Source organism: Benincasa hispida, chromosome 3, assembly GCF_027475165.1.
Source record: "Benincasa hispida cultivar pf3 chromosome 3, pf3_genome.v1.1, whole genome shotgun sequence".
In the NCBI taxonomy this organism is placed as follows: domain Eukaryota; kingdom Viridiplantae; phylum Streptophyta; class Magnoliopsida; order Cucurbitales; family Cucurbitaceae; genus Benincasa; species Benincasa hispida.
In genome coordinates, this window is record NC_143480.1 from 39,418,076 (window position 1) to 39,444,161 (window position 26,086).

Genomic DNA, 26,086 nt, shown 5'->3' on the forward strand with positions numbered 1-26,086 from the left:
AGATTACTCTCTTAAGGGCTGATTCCGGGACTTGAATAATGTGGTGCCACACATTTCTCATGGCTCGAGAAATGTTCACTCATAGTAGCACTATGATGTATCGTTCATTAGACGAATCAGTGGTACTTAAGGAATTCGATATAACTACAAGGGCAAAACAGTAAACTAACCCAGTTATACTTACGTGCAATCTATGAAGGGTTATCGTACTGTTGATTGTATTGCAAAGAGTGCAGCTATCAGTCTTTAGTTGAGTGCCCGGTAGTTAACTTATTGTGGATATCGTGGTTAAAAAGTTTAATTACTTATTCACGTACAGTTGGAGCTTCAAGCTACAGGTCCATAAGGTCCCCTTGGTACTCAATGGATTCAAGTTAAGAATCAATTTTTGGGTTAGTTTGAAGTGTTCAAATTAACAAGAGAGAATTTGATTATATATGATATAATTAAATTGGTTCAATTATATGTGATATAATTGATTTGATGTATTAGATACATTAATTGGAGGAACTAATATAAATATGATTTATATTAAATAAAGGAGAAAAGAACTATGGTTTAAATATTACATATGATGTGATATTAAAATTATAGGTTATAAATATAATATGATAAGTTAGTTATTATATTTATTTATAATAAAAACAATTATGAGATAATTGTTTTAGTTGGCTATTTATTTTTTCCATTAACCGTGCAAGTGGGAGGTTAATTTCACTTTTTAATAATTGAAGAATAAAATGAAAATAGTTTTCATTTTTGGGACAACCACTTCATTATTGATTTACTAATCGTTTAGGCGAAAGAAAGTTATACGATAGCCCTTTCAAGAGACTAAACGATCGAGCGAGATATTGCTAGGCGATTGCTCATAAGAGCGAGACATTGTTAGACTATTGGCTAGACGATTACTCATGATAGTGAGAGATTGTTAGACGATTGCTCACAAGAGTGAGAGATTTTTGGACGGTTGCTCACAAGAGCGAGAGATTGTTGGACGATCAAGTACCTATTGTCTATACGATAGACTAAACCTTTCTCCAACTTACTCGATTGTGTAGTACGATCGTATACATACTCCTTCCCCCTACCAAAATCACACAGAGTCCACACCTCTCGGATTCTCACTCCGAGAATGCCAAGATTACCGAGTGGTAGTGTCGAGGGTTTTCGTTCAAGGATCAGACAGTTCGTGATTGCAGCGTGAGCGAGATTTTGCTAGACGATTGCGACGAGAACGAGATTTTGCTAGATGACTGCTCTTCATTTCTTTGCGTTCGTGATTGTTGAGACTTCGCTGACCAATGTAGATCGAGGGATACGTGAAGAAGAGTTTTTCAAAGGTACTTCTCTCAATTCCCTTTGTTTTAGTAAGAAAGCATGCTGTAATTTTCTCTATAATGCATAATTATTTTTATATGTTTGTGAATGTGTTTATTATTTCACAATGGGCTTGGAAAGATCTTGCTTCCGCTCACTGGTTCTCTTGAATAAGAGTTCCTTCCATAAATTGATTAGTGGTCACTGCATAAGCCTCTGTCATCATTTCAACTCCTCTGACCACAAATAAGTCATTGACATTCTTTCTAACTAGGACCACCTTAGAATCTTTAAGAACTTCAAGAATTCATCCTCTCCTGTGTATTCACACCCTTCTACATCTAGCATTTTCAAGTTTCTCTTGAGAAGTGCCACATGTCTTACATTTCTAAGGAGCTTCAAAGTTTCATTTTTGAAATTTTATGAGATTGATCCAATTCCTTCAATTTTACAGGCTTGATTGTTGCCCATGTAGACCAATTTTGTTGAACCAAGGTCTTATAGGGATCATATGGTAGGTGCATCTAGAGTCCAAGACCCAATCATATTTCGCTAGGTGGTTTACATGATTGACCTTGTCTTGTGTTGAAGCTAGTGCATCAGAATAAATATAGGATTCTTCTACAAGTGAGGCTAGCTTCTTTCTACAACTGACCCAACTCCACGATCCGGTGAAAATCCAAAGGAACGATGGTGGAGAATGAAATCGGTGGATCTGGCATCGACGTGGAGGCTGGTCGGTGGCTGGAAGTGGCAGTTTACAAGAATGGAGGCATAACGCTAAATCTGGCGACAAGCGACAGCTGATGGTGTCGAGTGGCTTGAGAGACGCGAACAGCCAGGACCTGCACTGCTTGAGTGACAGCTGATGTGGGCTCCGGGCGTCGGTGCGAACGACGACTTAAATGCAACGATCAGATCCAGCGAAAACGAGAGGCGCACGGCTCAGACGACTTGGTTGGAAGCGGCGCGGCGTGCGGCGGTCTGGGTGAAGGAGACGGCGTCGGCGGACTAGCTTCGGGTGGGTCGAGGTTGTCTTGCGATCGGAGAAGAGAAGCGTTTGCGGGAGGGTTTCTCGCACGCGTGGGTAGCAGAGAGATTTAATTAACTTTCTTTTTATTTCTTTTTTTTTTTACTCCAAAATTTATATATATATATAATTTTAAAATCCTTTTCCTTTTCCCTTTTCAAATTTCAATTACCTCCTCAAAATTTCAAATTCTTAAAAAAAAAAAAAAATCGAAATCCTTTCTTAAACCAAATTCAAATAAATTCCAATTTAAATAAAATCTTATTCAATATCTCAATATTCCAAATCCTTTCCAAACTTTCCTTCCAAAATAATTTAAATCATCCATCCACATAAAATCAATTGAATTATCTTAATAAAAATAATCCAACTTTTATTCGTAGGCCAAATTAAATCTCTAATAATTTAAAATAATTAAACTGAAATTAATTTAACCAATCATTTAAATCTCAAATTTCAAACTATCCAAAAACAATAATGAAAATTTTACATGATAACTCAAGATGTTACCGTCATGGACTTGATAATCAAAGGAATCAATCTGATTGAAGTCCAAATAATGCTTGAAGCACTTGGATTTGGGCCTTCACTTTTTTGAATTAGAATGGGTCGACCCGACCTAATGAAGAGAGTGTGATGGAGAATTTAAAATACGAATTTCCCTAACACATATTGATATGCTCGCTTTGGATTACCCTTAGAGTTGGGGAATTGGAGTGTATGCCGGTTTTTGAGGTTTCATTCGGAAAAATATTCAGAAAAATAGTAAAACCGCCTAGGAATAAGAATTATGGCAACTCATGTGACATGCACATGGCCGTAAATTTTAAAATTTCTGATTTACCCTTGACTTGTTTGGGATGTTGTTGTTGACGTAACTACAAATACATGGTAATTCCAAAAGAGAAAGCAGGGTCGAGATATATGTACAGGTAATTGTCGATATTCGCCAAGGACCTTCCTAATTTTGCTCATATAGTTAATATAATCTATATAGTTTATTATCATTTTAGATTTTATTTAACTAATTTTTGAATTTATCTCACCTTAATAAAATATCCAAATTTCAAAACCAAATTTATATTTTCCATGTATTATTAAAATTTCTTTCCTAATTTTTAGGTAACACAATCTTTATGTTTTATTATTAACTTAGATTATGTTTAACAACTTTTCAAATTTATCTCACCTTAATAAAATATCCAGATTTTGAAACCAAATCTATATTTGAAATACCCATATATTATTGGAACTTCTTTTATCCATATATTTTTTTCAAATTTCTATATTGTTTTTCTCATATTTGTAATAAATTAGGTGTATATACCAATTTTGATATTATTTTAACGTTCCTAAAAAAATATCAGTTCCTAACAAAATGGCCATGTGTTGATTGCACAAGAATCAACTCGATTGTTAGCTTGAACTTGTACACAAAAAATTTCATCGATTTAGGTTTCCTTGCTAATTCATTAACTTTTGCTACTGTTTTTGCTATGACTTTACAATGGGTTAAACTCCTATTTGATGGTCGATGGGATGAGAATTCTCAGTACCATGATTTCCGAGATTGTGATGCGTATAGTCCATCAAATTCATCATTCCAACAATTTGTGGAATATATCCAAGATAAAATTTTTCCCTCCGGTGAGTTAACTATATCTCGTTTTACAATGTACCGGATAAGTTCTTCCAATTCGAATCTTATTAGCATTGTTGGAGATAATGATATTTTATGGTTGATGTCAATGTTATTAGATTCCCCAAAATTAATTTATGTGTAGTGGTATCTTTACCCCAAACACTCGAAATACACTGTATTTGAATAATGAATCAGCAAACATTGATCAATCTTTCAAACATCCTACGAACAACACTGAAATCGTTGATTCTCAAGATTTCGATGTCTTTCAATCTGGTATTCCCATTAGAGTAGGTTTACTTTTTAGTAGCAATTCTGTATTGAAGAAAGCAGTTTATTTTCTTGCTCTTAAAAACAATTTCGAACTTACTACTACTAGGTCAAACAAAACTTCGTTTGAAATTCGTTGCAAGGATTATGGGTGGTATCTACGTGCATCTGTATAGGGTGGTGTATGGATGGTTCGAAAATTCATCGATATCCATAAATGTTCTATTGACATTGTTAAAGATGGTCATTGACAAACAACATCTTGGATTGTTGCTGAATGTACAAAGTCATTTTTTAAAAATGAATGACAAAGTCCCATGCCGACTGTGTGATGTTGTAAGCTATATAAGAAGACAACAAGGTGTAAATATAAGTTATGATAAAGCTTGGAGAGGTCCGAGATTTCCCTCAATACCCTCAGGGGGACTCCCGAGTCATCATACGTCGATTTGTCACCATTTTTCAGCTGCGTTGATTGAAAACAATCCTGGTATGTTTCTCGTCTATATTTAGTTTAAGCAATTATATACACACTACTTTGTCTTGTATAATCAATCTAAATGTTTATTACTTACAGGAACATATACAGCACAAGAATCTGATGATGAAGGTAGGTTTAAGTATTACTTTATGGAGCTTGCTGCTTCTACAGATGCATGAAAATTTTGTTTTCCTATTATGTCAGTCGATGGTGCATGTCTAAAGAACAAATTTATGGGGACATTATTGTCTGTTTGTACACTTGATGACAATTCGCAGATTGTACCTCTTACATTTGCCATTGTCGATTTTGAGAATGATGTATCATGGTCTTGGTTTTTTCGTAATCTTAAAGCTGTTTTTGAGGATTCTAACGACCATGTTATTGTGTCTGATGGTCATAAAAGTATAGCCAAGGGTGTTAGTTCTGTCTATGATTAAACACGGGTTGTGTGTATTTCATTTGTATAAAAACCTTGTTAAAAACCATAAATCACGTCCAATTGAAGATACTTTCCATATGTGTGCAAGAGCATATACAATTGGTAAATTTGAGTATTACATGAGGCAATTGGATGAGGTTGCTCCATCCATTAGGATTGAATTAGAGGATGTTGGCAAATCCAAATGGGCTAGGTCATTTTGTCGGAGGAAAAAATATTCCTTAATGAAAACCAATATATCTGAGTGCATGAATTCAGCTTTAAATGAAGCACGTGAATTACCCATTAATGGTCTCCTTGAATCTATCCGTAGTTTGGTTCAAAAATGGTTTTACAAATGTCATAATCATTGAAGTTTCCAGAATTCTCAATTGTCATCGCATGCAGAGTACATTATTCGATCAGCCTTAAGGGAGAATAGGTCAATGGATGTAAGTGTTCTTTTAGTTACACAGTATTTGTATTTGATTGAGCCTATTATTAATAGTAAAATGATAAGTTTATCGTTTCTGTTTTTTTTTTTTTTTTTTTTTTTTTTTTTTTTTTTTTTGTACCCCATTAATTAGTATGAATTTGAAGTGCATGATCGCTCTAACCAATTTGCTGTTAACATTCTAAATCGTACTTGCTCATGTGGGCGGTGGGACCTAGACATGATTCCGTGCTCTCATGCATGCATTGCATTGTCTCGTAGGAACCTTCAACTGTAGTCATATGCACATGATTTCTATCGTGTTTCCAATCTACGTTGGTTATACAAAAAGGAAACGAGACCTATTGGCAATGTTCAAAAATTCACTACAAGTCATGTAGTTGGCAATGATCTAGTTCTTCCTCCTAATGTCAAACGTCCGGCTGGGAGGCCTAAGAAAAAAAGAATCATGTCGTGTTTAGAAAACAAAGCTACAGTCCGCTGTAGTCAATGCGGTAAGAGGGGTCATAATTGTAGATCTTGCAAGGATCCTATACGACATTGAATGCACCTACAGTGTTATATTGTTTAGTATTGTTTTACTTTACTTTCCCCCTTCAAACAGTTCTTTGATGTTCAAACTTAATGCTATTTATGAAAGGAATTGTTATTTGCATTAATGATTGTACATGGAACTGAAAGTTAAATATTACTAATTTATGTTGCTTGTTCAATCATTTGTGTTATTCATAATGGGAAATTGAGCTAAACATTTTAGAATTACAATGCGTTTGTAAAATCAATTCAAAATATTCAGATTATATATAAAAACAGTAATGATATACCAATATTATATATGGAATTGAAAGTTAATTATTACTAATTTATGTTGGCTATTTAGTCATTTGTATTATTCAATGTCAAATCGAGCTAAACGTTTTAGAATTATAGTGTGTTTGTGAAATCATTTCAAAATATTCAAATTATATACAAAAATAGTAATCATATACCAATTATTGTATATGAAATTGAAAGTTAAATATTACTAATTTATGTTGGTTATTCAATCATTTATATTTTTCATAACTAGAAATTGATCTAAACGTTTTAGAATTACAGTGTGCTTGTGGAATCAATCCAAACTATTTATTGATATACCAAAACAGTAATGATAACAATTCTAAATCACTTGATATATCCATTGTTCATTTATGTTATTGAGGGTTGGAGATTGAGCTGCATGCTTTATAATTACAGTGTGTTTGTTGTTATTAAACTTTATGTATGTGTAATGTGAAAAGTTCAATTCACCTACAAATAATTTATGTATATGCCCTTTGGACGACTGAGACTTTACCGAGATTATTTAGTATAGGGTTGGCTAGAAAAAATCGTACAAAACAGCTGCACAAATCCAAAGCTATTATATTTTCAGAATCCAAAATAGTTAAACTGTATATCAAAACAGAGACGACCTCAACATATTCAAATCATTCTATCCATTCAATACAGGAAGCAAGAGTACTAAAAAGTTCTAAAGTTTAAAACATATACCAAAACAAGATTATAGAATTTGCCCATATAGCTACCACAAAATCTGAATGTATCCTACTTTCAATATCCAAATTGGGAATCACATAAAAAGCCAGAATCAGTTGATTCATTCATTGCAAGATCAAGCTTGGCTTAGGTGCAAGTCAAATAATGGGCCATCTGGGGGTGTATTTTCATCCGTGGTTTGAGGTTTTCATATTATCCCTCTTGCTGCATCTATCCATATGTCTGTCATTGGTGGACTCGCATCATTCACTTTTGGTAGTTTTCTTTTTAGTTCCCATTACTTTGATCTTCTCTCCTCCTCTTGGTTAGCCATCATGATCAACTCTTGCTTAGTTACGTTTAAATAACAACATTTAATTACCAATTAGTTGTTAGGACTTAATGAATTATAATAGTGATCAAATTTACAAGATCAATTGTTCTTACATGTTTGAGTATGATCCTTGTAGCAAGGTTATTTTCATCAATGTTGTACAACTTATCAGTCATTTCCAACTTCCTTTTGACATTTTATTAGTTATTAAAAAGACAACATCTGTTAGAGATATGTAGAAATACACATTATATGTTCAAGATCTACATTAGTTGTAGTATGATACCTCTTTCTTTCTTAGTTGTAGGGGTTGACCCGTGCACCACAATGGTTGTACCTTTGAAGGACCTTAGTTGTGTCATTCTATTAACACGTTAAAAAGTTCAAATAATTTATTTAGTATTGGGTTAAAAAATAACAATTATCATATTGTACAGTTTAAAAGGAACATACCAATATTGTTGTCTTTCGCTCGTTTGACGTCTCCAACTTCTTGTAAATCTCTCGTTCATCAATTGATCGAATCACTTTATTGATTTCTTCATCAGCGTCTTGATTGTCTTATCTCAATCAATTATACTAGTCAATTTCCATGTATTGTTAAACGGTATAATCTGCAACATGCTTATATCAACTCACCTTGACCTCTGGTTCTTTACTTCATTTTTCTTCAGACTCCTTGTTTTTATCTCCATGGCATATTTCTTTGTGTACTACTGATTGTATTTTCAGTCCATGATCCTTGTTTCCATTGCCTTCTTCGTCCTCGTCGTCATCTTTTCTTCGAACCATTGTGGGAGCATCAGAATCATCAATCAACCCCTTCTCTTCTTCTTTTTCTTCTTGTTCTTTCTCAATACCATCTAGTTCCTTTTCGAACTGGGATGCAGACTGCTTCCATATAATTCATAATAGGTTTGTACTATGAAAAACAATAAATACAGTGTAGTTAGTGTACATACCATAAACAGATTGCTTGTTGATGCATGTGATTGAACAACTTGTGTAGTCTTCATGTAGTCAATTAGTTTGTTTAACGACTCCACCAAGTCATCTATCTTCTTCATTAAGATTTGTTGACTATTCTTCATGGCATCAAAATTTTCATTCATCCTTTTGTTCATTAATTTTTGCATTTTCTCTATTCCTTCAAACCTTTGTTCTATTTCATCTTTGTCATATGATAACGAGTCTTCTATTCAAGGATAGTTCAACCACTTTCTCTTTCGGCCTATATTTTCTCATTTCTTCTTCGACCTCTTGCAACACCCTTTTTTCCTCCTCAATGAATGGCGCAAAATATGGCATAGTCATTTCATGTGGGGTTGCAAGTATTGGACAAATTTCAAGCTGTCAAGTAAACAAGAGAATAAAATGTTAGTTTATAGATTAGAATTTAAAACTCTACGTATATTTTGTTGTATAGATATTTATACCTCTTTTGAATCAAATACTTTTCGCTTGAGATCCTTCCATTTGGGTTGACTGTCTACAACCCAATTTACTATTCTTTGAACATTGTTAGAAACCTTCCTGGTAAAGAAATTTTGTGACGAGCTCAAGATGGGCATGACCTCGTATGCCCATGCTAAGATTGGGAATATGAATCCCTCCATTGATATTCCTGATTTACCTTTGATGTGTATTGCTCTATGCATAACATCAACAAGTAAATTAAATGCAACCCTTCCCCATGGGTAGTTATCAAAGAGGTCATCGTCATCAATCATCAGTATGTGGTCTATACACATTCACCGAATCTTGTTTTGGGAGAAGAAAACTTTCCAAGAAATACAACTTTGCCATTTTTATCCTATTGCTGTCACATCCTGCCTTGCTAACATTAAAAGCTATGTTAAGAAAATACCTACTCACAACTTTCATATCCTCGAAGTACATTTTTCTTATATTTCCTCCTCACTTTATTCCACTTATATCAATTATTGATAATTCCCCACAGTTTAGACCAGTTATCAATGCAAACTCTATCAAACCAAATTTCAGTACTCGGCCCTTTATGAAGAAATTCAGCTGGGATGATGACTTTGGTTTACATTGTCTTTTTATTAGGTGTAACAACAATGGAAAAGATTGATTTGTAATGGAAAAATCAAGGAAATGTCCAAAAATGGTTTCTCTAAATCTCTATTGTAACCCGTCATTTAAATTCTCCTTGATTTTATTAATTACAAAAGTTTTTGTTTGCAAGTTTATTTTCAATGGTTCATTTCTCCTTGCACTATCCATCAGATACAAAGAGTCCTAACACATTTGAAATAAACCAGAAACACAAGCTTAATAATATACTAATAGTAAAAACAAGTACAGAGTATTTGAGTAAAAATATCTCACGTGGTTCTATCAATTCACTTGTCTTTCCCTTTTGGCGTGTTCTTACTTTACCTTTCCCTTTATCTGACCTAGTTATTACCTAATATTTACAAATATCAGTAAATATTTAAGTAAGAATACCTCACATATATTCATTCCATAGATGATTATTTTTTTTCCTTTTGTTGTTTCCATCCTCTTGTCCGACTCTCCACTAGATGATCTTTTTTCTGATAGTGTTGTTTCCCCACGACTTTGTGACTGTTCTTCTTCATTGTCTTTACTTTCATCGTGCACATTTTCACATGTCCCTTCTAGCTTCTCTTCTTCCTTTTCATACTCATTACTATCTTGTTCATCCTATTTCATTATTTAATAATTATATTATGTATATACGTTAACAAATACACTATAATTAATAGATTATTTTATAAAATGTACATTATCATACTTTTCCCTCATGTAGTTCATGTTGCTCTTCTTTTTCTTCTACTATTTCCTTTCTCCCTTTCTTGTTTGGTTCTAACTTTTTTTTTTTCACAGCCTACATCACAATTTAGATCTATAAGATTTTCAACCCTTAACATTCTTGTTGACCTTGCTTTTTTTTTTCTTCAAATAATCCTGACCTTGCTTTTTATCCTTGGTCCGTTTGCTTGAACTTTCACCTCTATTGCAAAAGCATCGCGCTTTCGTTTGTTGCTAGTTATTGGAGTTGCATGTTTTTTGCTTGATCCCCTTGCCATTGTCTCTATTTTCCCCTGTTTTACATATATGATTAAATTTGATGTTTTCAAATACATTACAAGTAAATTAAAAACATACCTTGTCGTCACTGTTGAAAACTATTAGCACTTTGCTTGTTTGTTTTTTTCCACCAGTTATTCCAGCTGCTCTTAATTGTTCGCTGGCTCTGCTTCTTCCTTCGGCTTTCTCTTTTTTCATAGCTTCTAATGTTTGATTAATGGTAGACTTATCTGTTTTATACAAACAACCAAAGGGCGAGATTTTATATCGTTCTTTCTGTTTTCAATTCCTAAAAAAATGGCATTTTTTTTATATCCTAAAAGATTCGAATCTAAATACTTAACAGTAAAACTAATATTAAATATTTTTTATTTTTTATTTTTGAAAAATAATGGAATATTAAGAGTTACAACCAACACTGGATTGATCTCTTAAATATAGAAACAAAAGGTAGACTAGATTGCAATGCATGGATTAGAAGAAATTTGGGAATCGAAATATTGTCCGAAATTAGGAAATTTAAGCAAATTCCAGACCTAAGCAGATTGCATCCAAGAAAATTTAAGTAGGTTACAATCAGTGAAGAGGTTCAAGTAGGTGCTTAAAATGACTAAAAAATGGCCAAGAAGCTGCAATACTGTGGAGAATACCGTGGAAAAATACTTGATACCGTGCAAAGTCCGTTGAACCTGCCGCTTGAAGCTGTTTTGAAGGAGCTTCAATGTTAAAGGTCAAGTGTTTGCAATGAAGCTGTCTATTTTCTTCTCTTGAAATGAAGGTATTTTTCCGTCGAACCCTCTCACCTTTTTTCTTTCCGGTGAACGATTTTTAGATAGTAAATGTTTGGTTAGGATTTTGGTTAAAATTCATTGATTATCGTGTGAGGTGTGATGGTGGATTAGACCTCTTGTCAGAATGGAGTGTGTAGTGTGTGATAGGAGTAGGTAGACTGTATTTGTTATTTTCAAACGATTTTGAAATACTCAGACCTTTACAATTCCATTGGGAGTAGTTTTGACAATTGCTAATCTTTATTTTTTAATTTTATATTCTGTTTGCTATTTTTACAATTTTAAAAAGTTTTTGCTATTTGTCCAAATGAAAACTTAAATTCTGTTATTTATCTGATCAACCCATTAGAGTTTAGTGTTTAGTTTTGAGAATTTTGACTTATCTTTTCGATTGTTGCGTGGAGAGAATAGGCTGATTTTATTCAATGTTCTTTGGGTATTAGTTTCTACCTAATTGGGCCTCATCATCTCGGCCTTTTTACTTCTTTAAAGAAAGATTATGGCTACAAATTTTTGGGCTAAAGTCCATGACTCAATCTTTGACTTGACTTAGTTCACTATTATTTATTAGAGAAGGTCGTGGGAGTGATGAATTAAATTAGCTTATTGAATATTAATTATTTAATTATTTAAAAATATTTTTAAATATTTTCTTGATTGAGTAATATTCAATTTTATTGATCTATATTTCTTCTATAACTTTTATTAAGATTTTGGTTTTTAATTAATAAAATTATTAAAATGATATTATTTTATTTATACATATATTTATGTTGATCCAACCTCTAGTCCAACGAGCCAATTTATATATGGATTAACTCGATCCTCAAAATGGTTATGAAATATGGTTTATAAATCAAGTTTGTACTAGCCTTTATATCTTGAGTCGGTTGATAAAGCCGAACATTCCTATGCATTAGCTTCTCAATATAGTCTCGCTTTTCTTCTTCTTTTTTCTTCTTTACTTTGAGAAGAATAGACTTATTTTTCTTTGTTATTTCTAATTTTTTTTATATATAAATTATTGAATTAACACACCAACATCAAATCTTATATGTCAATTCAATCAATAAACCAATAACTTTGCTCAAAGATCGTAAATTCGATTCATCATTTCTTTCTTTCAATTTTAATATCCTAAAAAGAATTGGTTTAAACGTATAAGTCAAAAACCTATTTGATAAAAAGGAAAATAAATCTTGAGCTTGTAGATGTCATAAAAATCATTGCACCAATAATATGGATGTGGAATTTACAACTAACGATATGCACAAATGTAAATACAAAATTGCTAAATAGGATAAGCGCTTTGAAGATAAATACTACACAAACACCAATAATAAGCATATGAAAATATAATGGAAGATAGCATGTGGGGTTTTAGCATCAAAAGCGACATTCCAAGATCTTCCTTCAACTCCCAAAGAACAAATAAATAAACAAATAAATAAATAGGTAATATCTTTGTCTTGGATGGCTAAACCTTATGAGGGTCATCATAAAGGGAGTGTATCATGTGCACATCAGAAGAAGGAAAAGGAAAAAATGAAAATTATTCCGACTTATTTAAGCATGCAAAATTTCATTTTTGTTGGGATGATAAAAATTTGAAATAATAATAATAAAATATGGACACAAAAATCCATAAGTTTAATTTTTTTTTCCTTGGGTTATGAGGATATATGATTTGTTGATGATTGACACCTGTCTAAGCTCGTTAATATAAGCAGCAAGTTGAGAGTAATTTAACCAAAGATTTTGAATTTAGGTCTCCTTAATCCAGGGGCTTTCATTGGAACTTTCAGCCACATTGTCGAATCTTATTGGTCTAATCAGATCATCTTCACGTGCTCTCACCCAATAGGAATTCGAGTTTAAAGGCACTCACCTGAACCCTTCATCATTATATATTGCTTCATTCACCCCCTCCCAAACCTCACACACATATATATATATACATATAATCCCAACTCCTATTAATAACTCCAAGCGTTATAAACAAAATAAAATCATTATAAGTTTAAGGGCACGTTTGGATGGACATTTGGGTTAAGAACCAAATATAAACTATTATAATCTAACTATAATAATTTAGAATTATAATAATCAATTCATTGTCTCGAACGTTCCATGAATATTTAAATAAGTATTTATAAACACTTGGAAAGTAAATTCAAACAGATCATAAGTTTATACTTAATAGCTCAAGTTTGAAACAAGGAACATGAGTTAGAAGGTTGTTTGGCTTAAGGAGTTTGTGGATCTTACTACTTAAAAAAATCTATTTCGTGACTTAGTTAACTTTTTATATTGTGGGTCTTTCACGGCTAAACAACTTCACTCTTTGCCCTAAACTCCTTGAATAATGTTGGTACTTGTGTTAGAATAAGTTTCAATCATTTGATATATGAGGTCAATAGAGTTCAACGAGAGATTTGGTAATTATTTAATTTGTAATTTAACCCAAGAAGATATAATATAGAGGGTGTTTCTTTAAATCACAAACTACACTTACATATACCTAGAAGTTAAAATAATAATAATAATAAATCTGCATTATGTATGTGATTTTGATTATGGTAATGAAGGTTTAGGAAATTCGCATTTTATATAAACAATAATTAACTAAAATCTTAACAACATATTCCTTCATATAGCTAGCTAAATCACAAATGAAATAATTAAATTCATCCTTTATATATTGAACTTTGAGAAAATATAAAAGAAGCATCCCATATTACTATAATAGCTGGATACAAATGGATTACAAGTAGGAAATATGAGTCTAAAGTAAATAAATATACAATACAAAAACCTCTTACTTTTTCCTGAAATGGTAACTTGCAACTTTCAAAAAAGGGTTCAATTTTTGGTAATATTCCAAGTTCCAAATGGCAAATTGTATAGTGGAGTATGGACTTAGATATTCTCAAATTCTTCGGATAGTCTTTTAATTAAACATTCCTTATTTGGAAACTTTAAAGTTTCAAAAACCAGACCATTTTTTGGGTAAATTTTCCAAGTTCCAAAACCAAATTACTCTAAACGTGTTCTGTCTGACAATCCACTCCACAGTTTGCCCTCCAATAAAATTTCTGACCCCAAACTAATTAATACTAATCCAACTTGATATATATTATAAGTATATTTTAGATCAGCTGTCGAAAATTTAATTAAAAAAAATAAAAATAAAAAACAGAACTTATTTTAAAAAAATATATTTCATCCTCCATTTAAGGTTGCAAACTAATCCAAACAAAAAGTTTCTCTCTCGTGGAATGGGTTATAATTAATCACTCGAACAGCTCTATGCCACTAATCTTTTATTAGTGGAACAAATTAAAATAATTAAATAGAATGCAATTTGGCACGAAATATATCTAATATTTGTGCATAAGGTATCATATTCCAACAACATGGCACAATATTTTGAACTTTAACCTCTATTATTTAAATTCTTCATAAGAACAATCAAATCATTAACTAGTGTTTTGTGCACGAGTGAAGTAACACTTCGTTTCTTCTATTTTTCCCAAAAAAAAACTTTTTTTTTTATTTGAAAAAGATTCATTAGAAACACTTAAATACATATAATGAAGCTTGGAAAAAACTTTCCAATTTTTAAAAAATAGTAGAAGCATATCATAATCACAAAATAACTTTAATCTAGATTTGGGTGCACCAATTCAAAATAGTTTTGATACTGTTCTCCCACATAATTAAGTACTTCATTTTAAAAAACATTACACTTTTAAAAAAACACACATACTTTCTACACTTCTTTGAGTCGCACACCATACAAAAACTAATTTTTTTTAATTAGTCAAAGTTATTTACTATATTAAGGAAAATAAATAAATAAATAACTAACAACCGCCCAAATATACAATATCTCAAACAAAAATTTAGAAATGTCACTTTAGCAGTCATCAACCACAACCCAAAAGTTTGTATTAATAAATAAGTAGTATATATTCTTCTTCCCCATCTATTTTAACCAATTTTTTTAAAACTATATTCGATCTCATATAAACAAGGTTACGTAATAATAATTTTTAAAATTCTTTCTATTTTTTTAAAAAAAGAGATCAAAAGAAAGGTGATTGACCTAAAATATAAATGGGAATAGTAATAGTGTGTATTGAGTATTTTTCACATATAAAAATAAAAGGTACAAACAAGTCGTACAGTAGTTTAATACTAATTTAATAAATCCCTCCATCCCAATTGAATCCCCTTTAACAGTGCTCAAATTCCTCATTTTGCTCAAAGGCTAATTTTTCTTCCACCATAAAATCTCCTTATGGGAGAAACAAAAAACCCAATTGGAGAAGGAGAAAGCTTCCATCAATTTTGTTCTTCAAAATAATAATTAGTAAGTTTCTTAACCTTAATTGTTTCTTTGATTTATTTCTGATTGGGGTTCTTGTTTAATTTTTATTTATTTGATTAGATTTGTTCAGGGTGGAGAGGTTGAAATAATCCATTGAAGAAACCCTAATTTGAAGATGGGTCGAGGGAAGATTGTGATAAGAAGGATTGATAATTCTGCAAGTAGACAAGTGACTTTCTCCAAGAGAAGAAAGGGATTAATTAAAAAGGCTAAAGAACTCTCTATTCTCTGTGATGCCGAAGTTGGTCTCATAATTTTTTCTAGCTCTGGCAAATACTATGAATTTGCAAGCACTAGGTTTGCCCTTTCTTAATTAGTTTTTTAGATGTCTTAATCGTTGAGCTTTTTCTGTTCGAGTTTAGGTCAAATAGATGTCTTAATCGTTGAGCTGTCTGAAGTATGTTTGACTTGTTGTTTGATAATCTAGTTTCACTGTTAGATTTAGAGGTGAAAAAGGGAAAATGATTATGATGAAATAGTTTTGAAGCTGCTTTTATTAGGAAGAAATTTCTAGCTCTATTGAGTTTCATTGATAGTTTATACAATCTTTGGTTTTTTTTTTTTTTTTGGTCAGCATACATTCAATAATTGAGAAATATAACAGAAGGAAGGAGGAAGATGAATTGCTGTTGAATCCAATTTCAGATGTAAAGGTATAAATAATATTAACCTCCATGAAAAGGGCCTTTTTAATTTCTTTTGCTCTCTTTGTTCATTATATCTGTGCATATAGTTTTGTATTGTTGAGTTATACTTTTTTGTTTAGGACATTTAATGATGTTTTTTTTGTTTGGGTAAATTTTCTAGTAGAAACAATAAGTGTGTGTATTGAGATGACTCTCTCATGATTTCCACAAAAGTTATTTTAGGTCTAATTTGATGGAAACACCATAGAGGGAAAATGTGTATGTATGTATGTATGAAACATGATAGAAAATTCAAAAAGTAGTTGTATATTATTTTTCAGAGAAGTGATCTAAGTTGTTGAATGTTAAATGATATATATAGTTAAAATTTATCTTTATTTATTAGCTTAAATTTTTGGGTCAATCAGTGATTTAAGATAGTATGAGAATAAATGGTCTGGGAGGTCCTGTGTTCAAATTCTTGTAATGTCATTTCCTTCTCAATTAATATTGATATCCACTTGCTGTTCTTTCATAATCGTTCGTTGTGATTATCAAACACATTGTACTAATCATATATATTAAGACACTTTATAAACTCTGTTTGACAGAAAATTGAAATCTAGTGACTTAAATTACGGTTTTCTAAAATGTGAGGGACTAAATAAGTACATTTGAAATTCTAAAGATTGAAACTTGTAATAAATACATATCAATTGATCATTTTACTTTATAATTTTTTTTTTCTGAAAGATTGTTGAATTATTCTTTTACATTGGTAGTTATGGCAGAAGGAAGTAACAACTCTAAGGCAGCAACTACATAACTTGCAGGAGAATAACAGGTAACTACCCTTTTCTATTTTTAACATTTAAGGTTTCTTAATTATTTGTTTTTTTATTTTTTGGTTTTTGAAAATTAAACCTATTTCTTCTATTTTTTTTTACAAGATTTGTATCTTATGGTTGAATTCTTAGCCAAATTCAAAAAATAAAAACAAAATTTTAAAGTTACGGTCGTAACCATTTTATTTTTGAAAATTAAATCTATGGATACTACTCCCACTTTCAAATTTCTTCCTTTATTATCTCTTTTCACCAATGGTTTAAAAAACCAATCCAAATTTTGGAAACTCAAAGAAAAGTAGTTTTTGTTTTTAGAATTTAGCTTAGAATTCAACCATTGTACTTAAGAAAGAGGCATATAATTGTAAAAAATGTGGATGAAATAGGCTTAATTTATACAAAAAAAAAAATAAAAAAAATCAAATGGTTACCAAATGGGGCTTACTTTTTTAGTTTTCAAAATTTGGCTTGTTTTTTTAAACCATTACTAGAAAGTAAATGACAAAGAATGAAATTTGGAGCTAGAAATAATGTCTATAGATTTAATTTTTTTTTTTAAAAAAAAACTAAGGGTCCTTATGGTAACAATTTTGTTTTTTATTTTTGAAAACTAATTCTATTTCTTCCACATTTCTTACAATGAGTTGCATCTTTCTTAAGTACAAATGTTAAATTCTTAACCAAATTCTAAAAACAAAAACAAAATTTAAAAGCTGCTGCTTTTTTAGTTCTCAAATTTTGGCTCGATTTTTTAAACCATAGGTGAAAAGTAGAAAACAAAAAAAGAAATTTGGAGGTAGAAATAGTGTCTATAAGTTTAATTTTAAAAAACAAAAATCGAAATCTAAATAGTTATCAAACAGAGTCTAAATAGTTATCAAATGAGAACTAAATTACTAAAAAGTATAATGTTGATTTTTTTTTTTCATTCGGAATAATATTATTGGTTATTGTATTAAATAATTAATTATGCTTAATAATCTTCATTTTTTTAATGTATGCAAGGAAATTAATGGGGGAGCAACTCTATGGTTTATCAATCAAAGACCTAAACAATCTTGAAAGCCAATTGGAGTTTAGCTTACAAAGCATCCGAATTAAAAAGGTCAAATATTGATGTCAATTTTTTTTTTCTGTTTTCGTATATAGAAAAATGAATTAATCTACCTATATAGTAAAATGTCAATCAATGATAGATACTGATAAATATTGATAGACTACTATCATTTATCATTGATAGAATTGATAAATATCTATTAGATATATTGTGATATTTTATTGTATTTAAAAATATTTTCAACAATTTTTCATTCGGAATCATTTTTCTCTATTTTAAAAATCCCTTTTGTTCAATTACATCATTAAGGTAACTGTACATAGGTTATCATATAGTTTTAATTTAACTTCCATTTACACTCTTTATTCTCTCTCTTCATCTTTTACCATTATTATTATTATTATTTCCATTTTAAGAAGTAAATATTAAGCACAGGGGAAAGCAATTCAATGAGATCAAAAAACACAATTCCAAAATGTTTGAAATGATTGAAAAAAAAAAAGTGATATATATCCACTTTTTATATGTTGAAGTAAAGAACACTCCAAAGAAAAGGAAACATCAAGGTTGGTATAATTTTTCAAAATAGCTTTGATTTTTTTAAAGTTTGTTTTACAGGTAAGATATGATATATGCAGGGTCTTCAAATAATACGACAATCTGAATAATTGAGACTACTCAATCCAAATTATAAAAATTGAATTGATTTTATTTTAATTTTCAGGTTGGGTTGGATTAACTAATTTATGTTTTTTTTTCTTTGGGTTGGATCAATCTAAGTAACATTTTTGTTGTATTTGTTTGAAGTTTAAAATTTGTAATAGAGATCTTGGATCTGTGATATTTAACCTTTGAGTTTTATAAAATTTTAGTTATTAGTATGTGTTGCACACAAATTTAAGTATTTTTTAATTTAATAAAAAAAATACTAAAAGAATAAATAAATAACCCACCAATCCAACTTGAATTTTAAGAGTCAAGTCGGAGATCCTTTTCGAGTCATTTGTATGGCCAATCCGACCATCTGAATTATTAGTTAAAAAAAAATCTTTCAACCCAACTCATTCCAATATATATCTATATTTTGAACATAATTTTGAGTATACATCAATTACCTCTCATAAATCATGTCGAGTTGATCCAAATTTATTTTCAACTCAGTACTCTCTTCAGTTTAATATTAATGAGAATTTGTGTTGCATGCAGGAACAAATATTAAATGATGAAATAAAAGAATTGAATCGAAAGGTACTAGAAAAAAGACGCACATTAAAGTTGTATCTTTTTTTTTTTCCCTCTTTTAATCGTATCCTTGAATTACGAGTAACAAAACTTGAATTAAATTTTTGGTTTATATTTTCAGGGAATTCTGATGCACCAAGAAAATATAGAGTTGACCAATAAAGTAAACCTTTATTGTCAAGAAAACATGGAATTACACAGAAAGGTATCACTCTCAAATTACAAAGCATTAACAATGATTAAATAGATAAATCATTATGATAATTCAAATTAAAACAAGAAAAAAGCTTCATAATCTCTGCAGGTTTATGGGCATGATTCAAGATCTGAGATGAACTTGGGCACCGGTAACGCCTTGATTCCATATGGTATTATCACCGCCGCCGCCGTCCCTATTGCAGGCGACGCCCTGCGTGTGCCAATCCATCTTCAGCTCAACCCGCCGGAGCAACAAACTTAATTTTAATTAATTAACTCAATGCCCCATACAGACCGTATTATAAAAAAAAAAAAAAAAAAAAAAAAACAAACAAACAAAAACAAAAACAAAAAGGGTCCAGAATTATTAGTTAAGCTCCGACCAATTTGGTACATGAATTATATTTATTACGGTGTATGTAAAAGAATTGTTGTTTTTAATTTTCCAGAAATAAAGGCAACAATTGTTAGAGAATGTATTGTCAGGTGGTTGCTCATTTTCTAGATAAAGCCGAATGCCGTTTGGACTTTGACCAAAAAAAAAAAAAAAAATCCAAAAAACTCATTTTATTTAAATATTTTTGATAAAAATCGTTCAAAATACATTTCAAAATAGATTTTGAGTGATTGTCCAATACTGCAATTTTTTCTAAAATAATTTGTTTTAAAATTTAAATAGTTGAAAATGCATTTCAAACAATTCTTAAAACACTTGAATCAAAATTAATTGCAATATATATTTATATATATAGTCCTAAAATTTGTTTGTTTAATTTCTATTTTTTCTTAAATTTCAAAGTATTACACTTTTATTCTTGAGTTTTGAGTTTTGAGTATAATATACTATTGGTTCTGTATATTTCAAGTTTGTTATATATTTTTTTTATTTGAGTTTTGAATTTTGTTTTGATGTAATTTCCCTCAGCTTTAAGATTAACTATCTTAACTTTGATTTTTACTAAATTCTTAGTTTTGATCTAAGTGTTAATCTATTAATTTTAGTTTAAACAGAATTATAATGGACTAAGTTTTCATTAATTTTCTTCCATATCAAAATTAATATAACATATTTATTTAATTTCATATTTATTTAAAATTAATTGAAAGTTAATGTCAAAGATGAAATGAAACTATGTGCAAAATCTAGCGATAAAAAAAGAAAAAAAAAATATATATATATATTCTTCCCTAAATTAAAGTTGAACGTGGTCATTTCTTTGAAGTTATAGAACTCATTTAAATATAATTTTTTTTTAGGGGTAATTGAAAATATAACAATCATACCTAAAATATTAGAAGATATAACACAATGCAAGAGAATTTGTTAATGGAGTAAAATTTATATTTAATTTTCAAAGTGTCTATCAGTGAGACCATATCACTAATAGGAGTTTATCAACAATAGACCATATCATTAGTAGAAATCTATTAGCTATCAATGAAAGATTTGTAATATGTGAAATTTTTTAGAAATGTTGTTATACACTTAATTATTATTTTTTAATTACTTGGTCTCTGAATTTAAACTTTTTTAAAGGTTTTGTTTGGTTTTGTTTTTTTTTTTTCTTTCAGGGGATTTGCATTAAAAAAGGAAAAATCGATGCAATTCGTTACTTTTAAGAATACTACAAGAAAACTAAGTTACCATGATACATCTCTATAGCGAAATCAATACAATTTGTTGCTTTGGGGTGTCATAAATGTAAAAGGAAAAAAAAAAAAACGTTTTTAGCGAGAAAAAATGGAGATTTTTTAATTTTCGAACAGTTATGATAATTTTTAAATGGTGTGGATTTATGATAATTTTTAAGTGTAATATTATTTTTTCAAATATATTTTTATTTTTTTACAAGCCCTAATTACTCAAATCTCAAACATTTGAATATTTTGTCTTCCCTCCCTCCTTCACCCCTTTCATTTTCCCTCTCTCCCGAAGTCGTTCGTCGGTCGTGTGTCCCTCTCTTGGCATCTCTCTCCCTCGTCGGCCGTCAATCCCGACGTCCCTATGGTACGATTTTTCTGATTTTCTCCCTCCCCTTAAAGTTCTTCCCCCTCACTCCCCCTCTTATTTTTTCCTTGCCCAACACTCCTCTTACCATTCTTTCCCCTTCCCTCAACTGTCTTGTGGCTGAATTTTTCTTCTTTTCCCAGAATTCTCAATGAATCAATACATGCTAAAAAACCATCTATTATACACAGTACTAACTTTAAAAAAAAAAAAAAAAGGAAATAAACGGTAGGCAAAAATCAAGTTATTGAGATGCTGATTTTCTGGAGGAAAATAAGTAATTAAACAATCTCTTGGTGAAGATTTCAAATTCCACTAGGAAAGTTGAGAATCTTCTTATAGTGTAGCAAAAACCTTGACTTTTGGTTAATAAAAGAATTAAAAAAAAAAAAAGAAAAGGAAACTTGTATAAAATATTTGCTTGTACTAAATATTTGGTGAGAGTGTGAGTTGTCTATTGTGAAAATTGGTGGATCTGTGATTGCTTATGTTGAGATTGAATGTTAAACATTATTTAGTTTTTGGAGGTATAACATTAATGTTTATTATTAATTCTTTACTCAATATTAAACACCTAAAGCTCTTGCTTATTGTCTTGCTCGGTTTCTTTTTGGCTACGGCATGAAGAACCTTGAGGTATGTGCTCTTAACTCTTCTAACTCTTCGTTTGTGCCAACTCCTAAGTCTTCTACCTTTTGATTGATTTAAAACCTTTGAATTAAGGTTTAAGATTGCTTTATTTTGTGAACTACTTTAAACTCTTTTTGAACTTTTTAAATATTATATTGCAGCGTGTTGCCTCTCTAATTAGTTTTAACATATATTAATTAATGATGTTTAAAATTTGACATGGTCACTTAGATAACAAGAAGTTCGAAAGCTCTTCTTTAGTGAAGTTATTGTTGGGATTGATATCCTAATTCTCTCGGAGTCTCGTTCTTTGTAATGATATACATTATTTGGTGAATAAAATAAATGTTATTTCATTCTAACATTTACTCATATTCAATAAACAAAACTCCATGATTATCTTATGTAAACTTAAGCATGTATATGTAATATACAAGTGGATCATGCCTTAAGTGATAACCTAAATAAGTCTGTAGTATAAGGATCAAGGTGGGATACATGATCCTATCGACACTACGGATACGACCCGCATTATAGAGGTTTACAAGTGTTGTAAACTATTACAGATGGTAGATCCTGACCATTCTAGTGGAGACGTGCGAGTGTGGGTGTCCTATACAAAGAATTTGTATAAGACTAGACCACGAGATGACTAAACTCTATATATAACATCGTTGATACTAGAGACTTACATCTCACCTAAACGACCATAGGTGACAGGACCTCAATCCTGAGTATTTTGGAACTCCTGCCTTTGAGGGCGATCCTTTGATTAGTATGAGTGAGAGTGGTCAGATTGCCAACTCAACATGCCTACCTTTTTGGACTTGTTTGATCTAGGAGCTGGGCACTCAATTCACAAGATGAAATTCACTCACCCGAAGTAGGAAAAAGTAGATAGATTGCTCCCTTAAGGGCTAATTCTGAGGCTTGAACATAGTGGCCGCAACTTCTCTTTGGAAGAGAGGACTCAGTCATAGTAGGACTATGACTTATGTTTATTAGAGGGATCAAGGGTACTTAAGGAGTTAAATGTAACTACAGGGGCATAACGGTTATTGGTCGAACTGTACTTACGAGCGATCTGTGAAGGGTTGTTTACTGCTGATTGGTTAAGATGGACACATAATATATCTGTGATAAGGAGAGTTCAGCTGTCGGTCTTTAGTGGAGTATCTGGCAGTTAACGGATGGTGGATCCCATGACTAAAGAGTTTAGTCAATTATTCACGTACCGTTGGAGCTTCGAGCTATAGGTCCATAAGGTACTCTTGGTAGCTCAATGGATTCAGTTGAAGATCAGTTCTTGGTGTTGATTTGAAATGTTCAATTGATAAGAGGTAATTCGATTACATATGATATGATCGGTATGGTGTATGAGATACATCTAGTGGAGGATTAATGTAAATGAGATTTACATTAAGTACCATGGAATAGAAAAAAGCTATTGTTTGTATGTTTCATGAGATGAAATATTAAATCTATAGGTTATAAATATATTATGGTAAGTCAGTTATAATTTATATTTATAATAATATTAATTATTGGATAATTAACTCTTTTTCTCTAATAACCAAATGAATGTGAGGTTATTAGTGATTTCATGGTAACCGTGAGATAAAAAGAAAAATTGTTTTCCTAATTTTAGTAAGCTTGTAAAATTGTTTGAGATTTCCTCTCTCGAAAATAATCTCACGGAAGTTGTCAAGTAAATAGGATTTACTAAGCGATAACTTGGAGCGAGCTAAACGATCATGTAGTGTTTGTAGGCGACAGATACACAACTAAGCGATGAGCTAAACGATCGCTTAGCTTTTGCTAGACGATTGCTTAACTTTTGTTAAAACGATTGGGCATCAACCTATACGATAGGTTCAGTCTTTTCCCACTTACTCAATCGCTTACATGATTGTTGTTTCCTCTGTCTTCTGCCTCAAACCAAGTTCACACAGAGTCCACCCTCTGAATTTTCACACTGAGAATACCAAGGTAGCCTTCTTGGTGGTGTCATACTCAACTCGACACCGTCGAGGTTCTGTGGAGGCTGTTCGTGTTGTTGGGATGTTGGTGGCCGAGGCGATCGTTTAGTTCAAGTGTCGGTGTTCGTGTAGTGTAGCGGTCGTGTTGTACGAGCGTTCGAGGTTGCTGTGTTTGAGCGTTCGTGATCAAGGACCTTGGCGATGAGTCTTCAAATGTGTGTAGCATTTCTCCTTGATTGTAGTATCATGCTGTAATTTCTGTAATGAATGCATAATCATTTGTTTCTATTTATGACTGTAATTTGTAAAGTTCATATATGATTGTAATTTGGAATGATCTTTTCGCTGCTCATGGAAATCCTCGTGCACGATTTATTTTAGTTATCAAATTTTGGCTTTTTTTTAATATGACATGTGGAGTTGCTCTCCTAGAATGGACATGTATATAGGATTTGTCTTCAGACAATAATGTTGTTATATTAGTTGTTAAAGTTTTTGTTTTTGTTTTTTTTTTTTTTTTGGCTTTTTCTTGCTTTTGTTCTAAGGGAAGTATTTGTTAATAATAAGTGTAATGAATCACATTTGAGGAAGAACCACTTAAAAAAAAAACAATTTTCTATAGCATTTTGTTATTGCATCAGTTGAAAAATGCTATACAAAATTATCCAAAAAAAAGCACATGTTTTTTTTAAAGATTTTTTTTTAGTTGCCGCCCAAATTAATATCATACTTCCACTTTATTCCATTTCTTTTTTAGTATTTCTTTCAACTCTTTCACTTTATCCAACTATTTCTCTACCCTTCTCCTTTTTGAATCCTTAGTTGCTTCTTCAACCTTGGTACTATCTTTCTTGCCCTTTCTCCTCATAAATCCTCCATTATTAACAACCAACTCCAGTTTTATTGTTTGAATGTTCTTCTTCGTCTTCTTATGATATGTTTTCTAAAACCCAAATGGATTTGAAGCTCAATCTAGTCTGAAGCCAATCGTGGAGTTGAAGATCGAGCTTCAGTACGAGTGCAAGGCTTAGAAAAATCTGGAGTCTTTACAAAGAGGCTGGTTAAGGAGCTTGAAGAAGAAAGGAAACAAAGTGTTGGGTTATACTATCTTGTCTAGGCTTAATCAAGATCAATCCTGAGTTGGTGAAGAAATGGCTGAGGAAGGCTCTGTTTCTTCGGGTAAAGCTATTTCTATTTTCCTCTCTTATTCAATAAGCACCGTTAAATCCTTGATGTGTAAATACTCGTTACTTGATGGATTTTTCCTTCTATCCTCGATGAGTTTCTATTCTTTCCTCTGTGGAACTCGACGAGTGTTAATCTTTACTTGATCCTACTCGATGAGTATTGGTCTTTACTCGAAGCAACTCGAAGGGAGAAATTCTTGATTCGATGCTACTCGATGAGAGAAATACGTGACTCGATCAATTCGATACTCTGAAAAGTTGTGATTTGATTACAAGATCGTGTTTTCTTGATTTGCAAAGAAACAGATGAAGATTGAAAAGAAGAAGATAAAGAGAAGAAGAAGGAACACACAGAGTTACGTGGTTCGGGTAATAAGCCTATGTCCACGGAGATTCCATTTCTTTCTTATTTGAAGATTGCTTACAGTAGTTGTTGTTTACAGAAAATTAGAAAGTACGATGTTTCTCTCTCTCTCTCTCTCTCTCTCTATTTTTTTTTTTTTTGTTATGATCAGTGGTATTTATAACATATACCATCTGATCATTACAAGATAAAGTTTGTTATGTAAACTAAACTAGCTG

General features: G+C 31.2%; 1 protein-coding gene and 1 pseudogene across 4 annotated transcripts; both read left to right on the plus strand.

Annotated features, from left to right (window-relative positions):
* The first annotated feature begins 2,010 nt into the window (after positions 1 to 2,010).
* LOC150037257 (uncharacterized) lies at positions 2,011 to 6,162 on the plus strand (annotated as a pseudogene).
* A 9,406-nt stretch (positions 6,163 to 15,568) lies between these two features.
* LOC120073550 (MADS-box transcription factor 23-like) lies at positions 15,569 to 20,175 on the plus strand. 4 transcript variants are annotated; one of them, XM_090312160.1, is made up of 8 exons: positions 15,569 to 15,714; positions 15,793 to 16,029; positions 16,307 to 16,385; positions 17,141 to 17,202; positions 18,209 to 18,308; positions 19,467 to 19,508; positions 19,624 to 19,707; positions 19,807 to 20,175. In XM_090312160.1, the coding sequence occupies exons 2-8, from the start codon at positions 15,848 to 15,850 to the stop codon at positions 19,960 to 19,962; spliced, it is 705 nt and encodes a 234-aa protein (XP_090168286.1). In that variant the 5' UTR covers positions 15,569 to 15,714; positions 15,793 to 15,847; the 3' UTR covers positions 19,963 to 20,175. The 4 variants fall into 4 exon arrangements, with proteins under 4 accessions (XP_090168286.1, XP_090168287.1, XP_038882310.1 ...); XM_090312161.1 differs by having other exon boundaries at positions 19,790 to 20,023; XM_039026382.2 differs by having other exon boundaries at positions 15,575 to 15,714; positions 15,803 to 16,029.
* Positions 20,176 to 26,086: the final 5,911 nt, after the last annotated feature.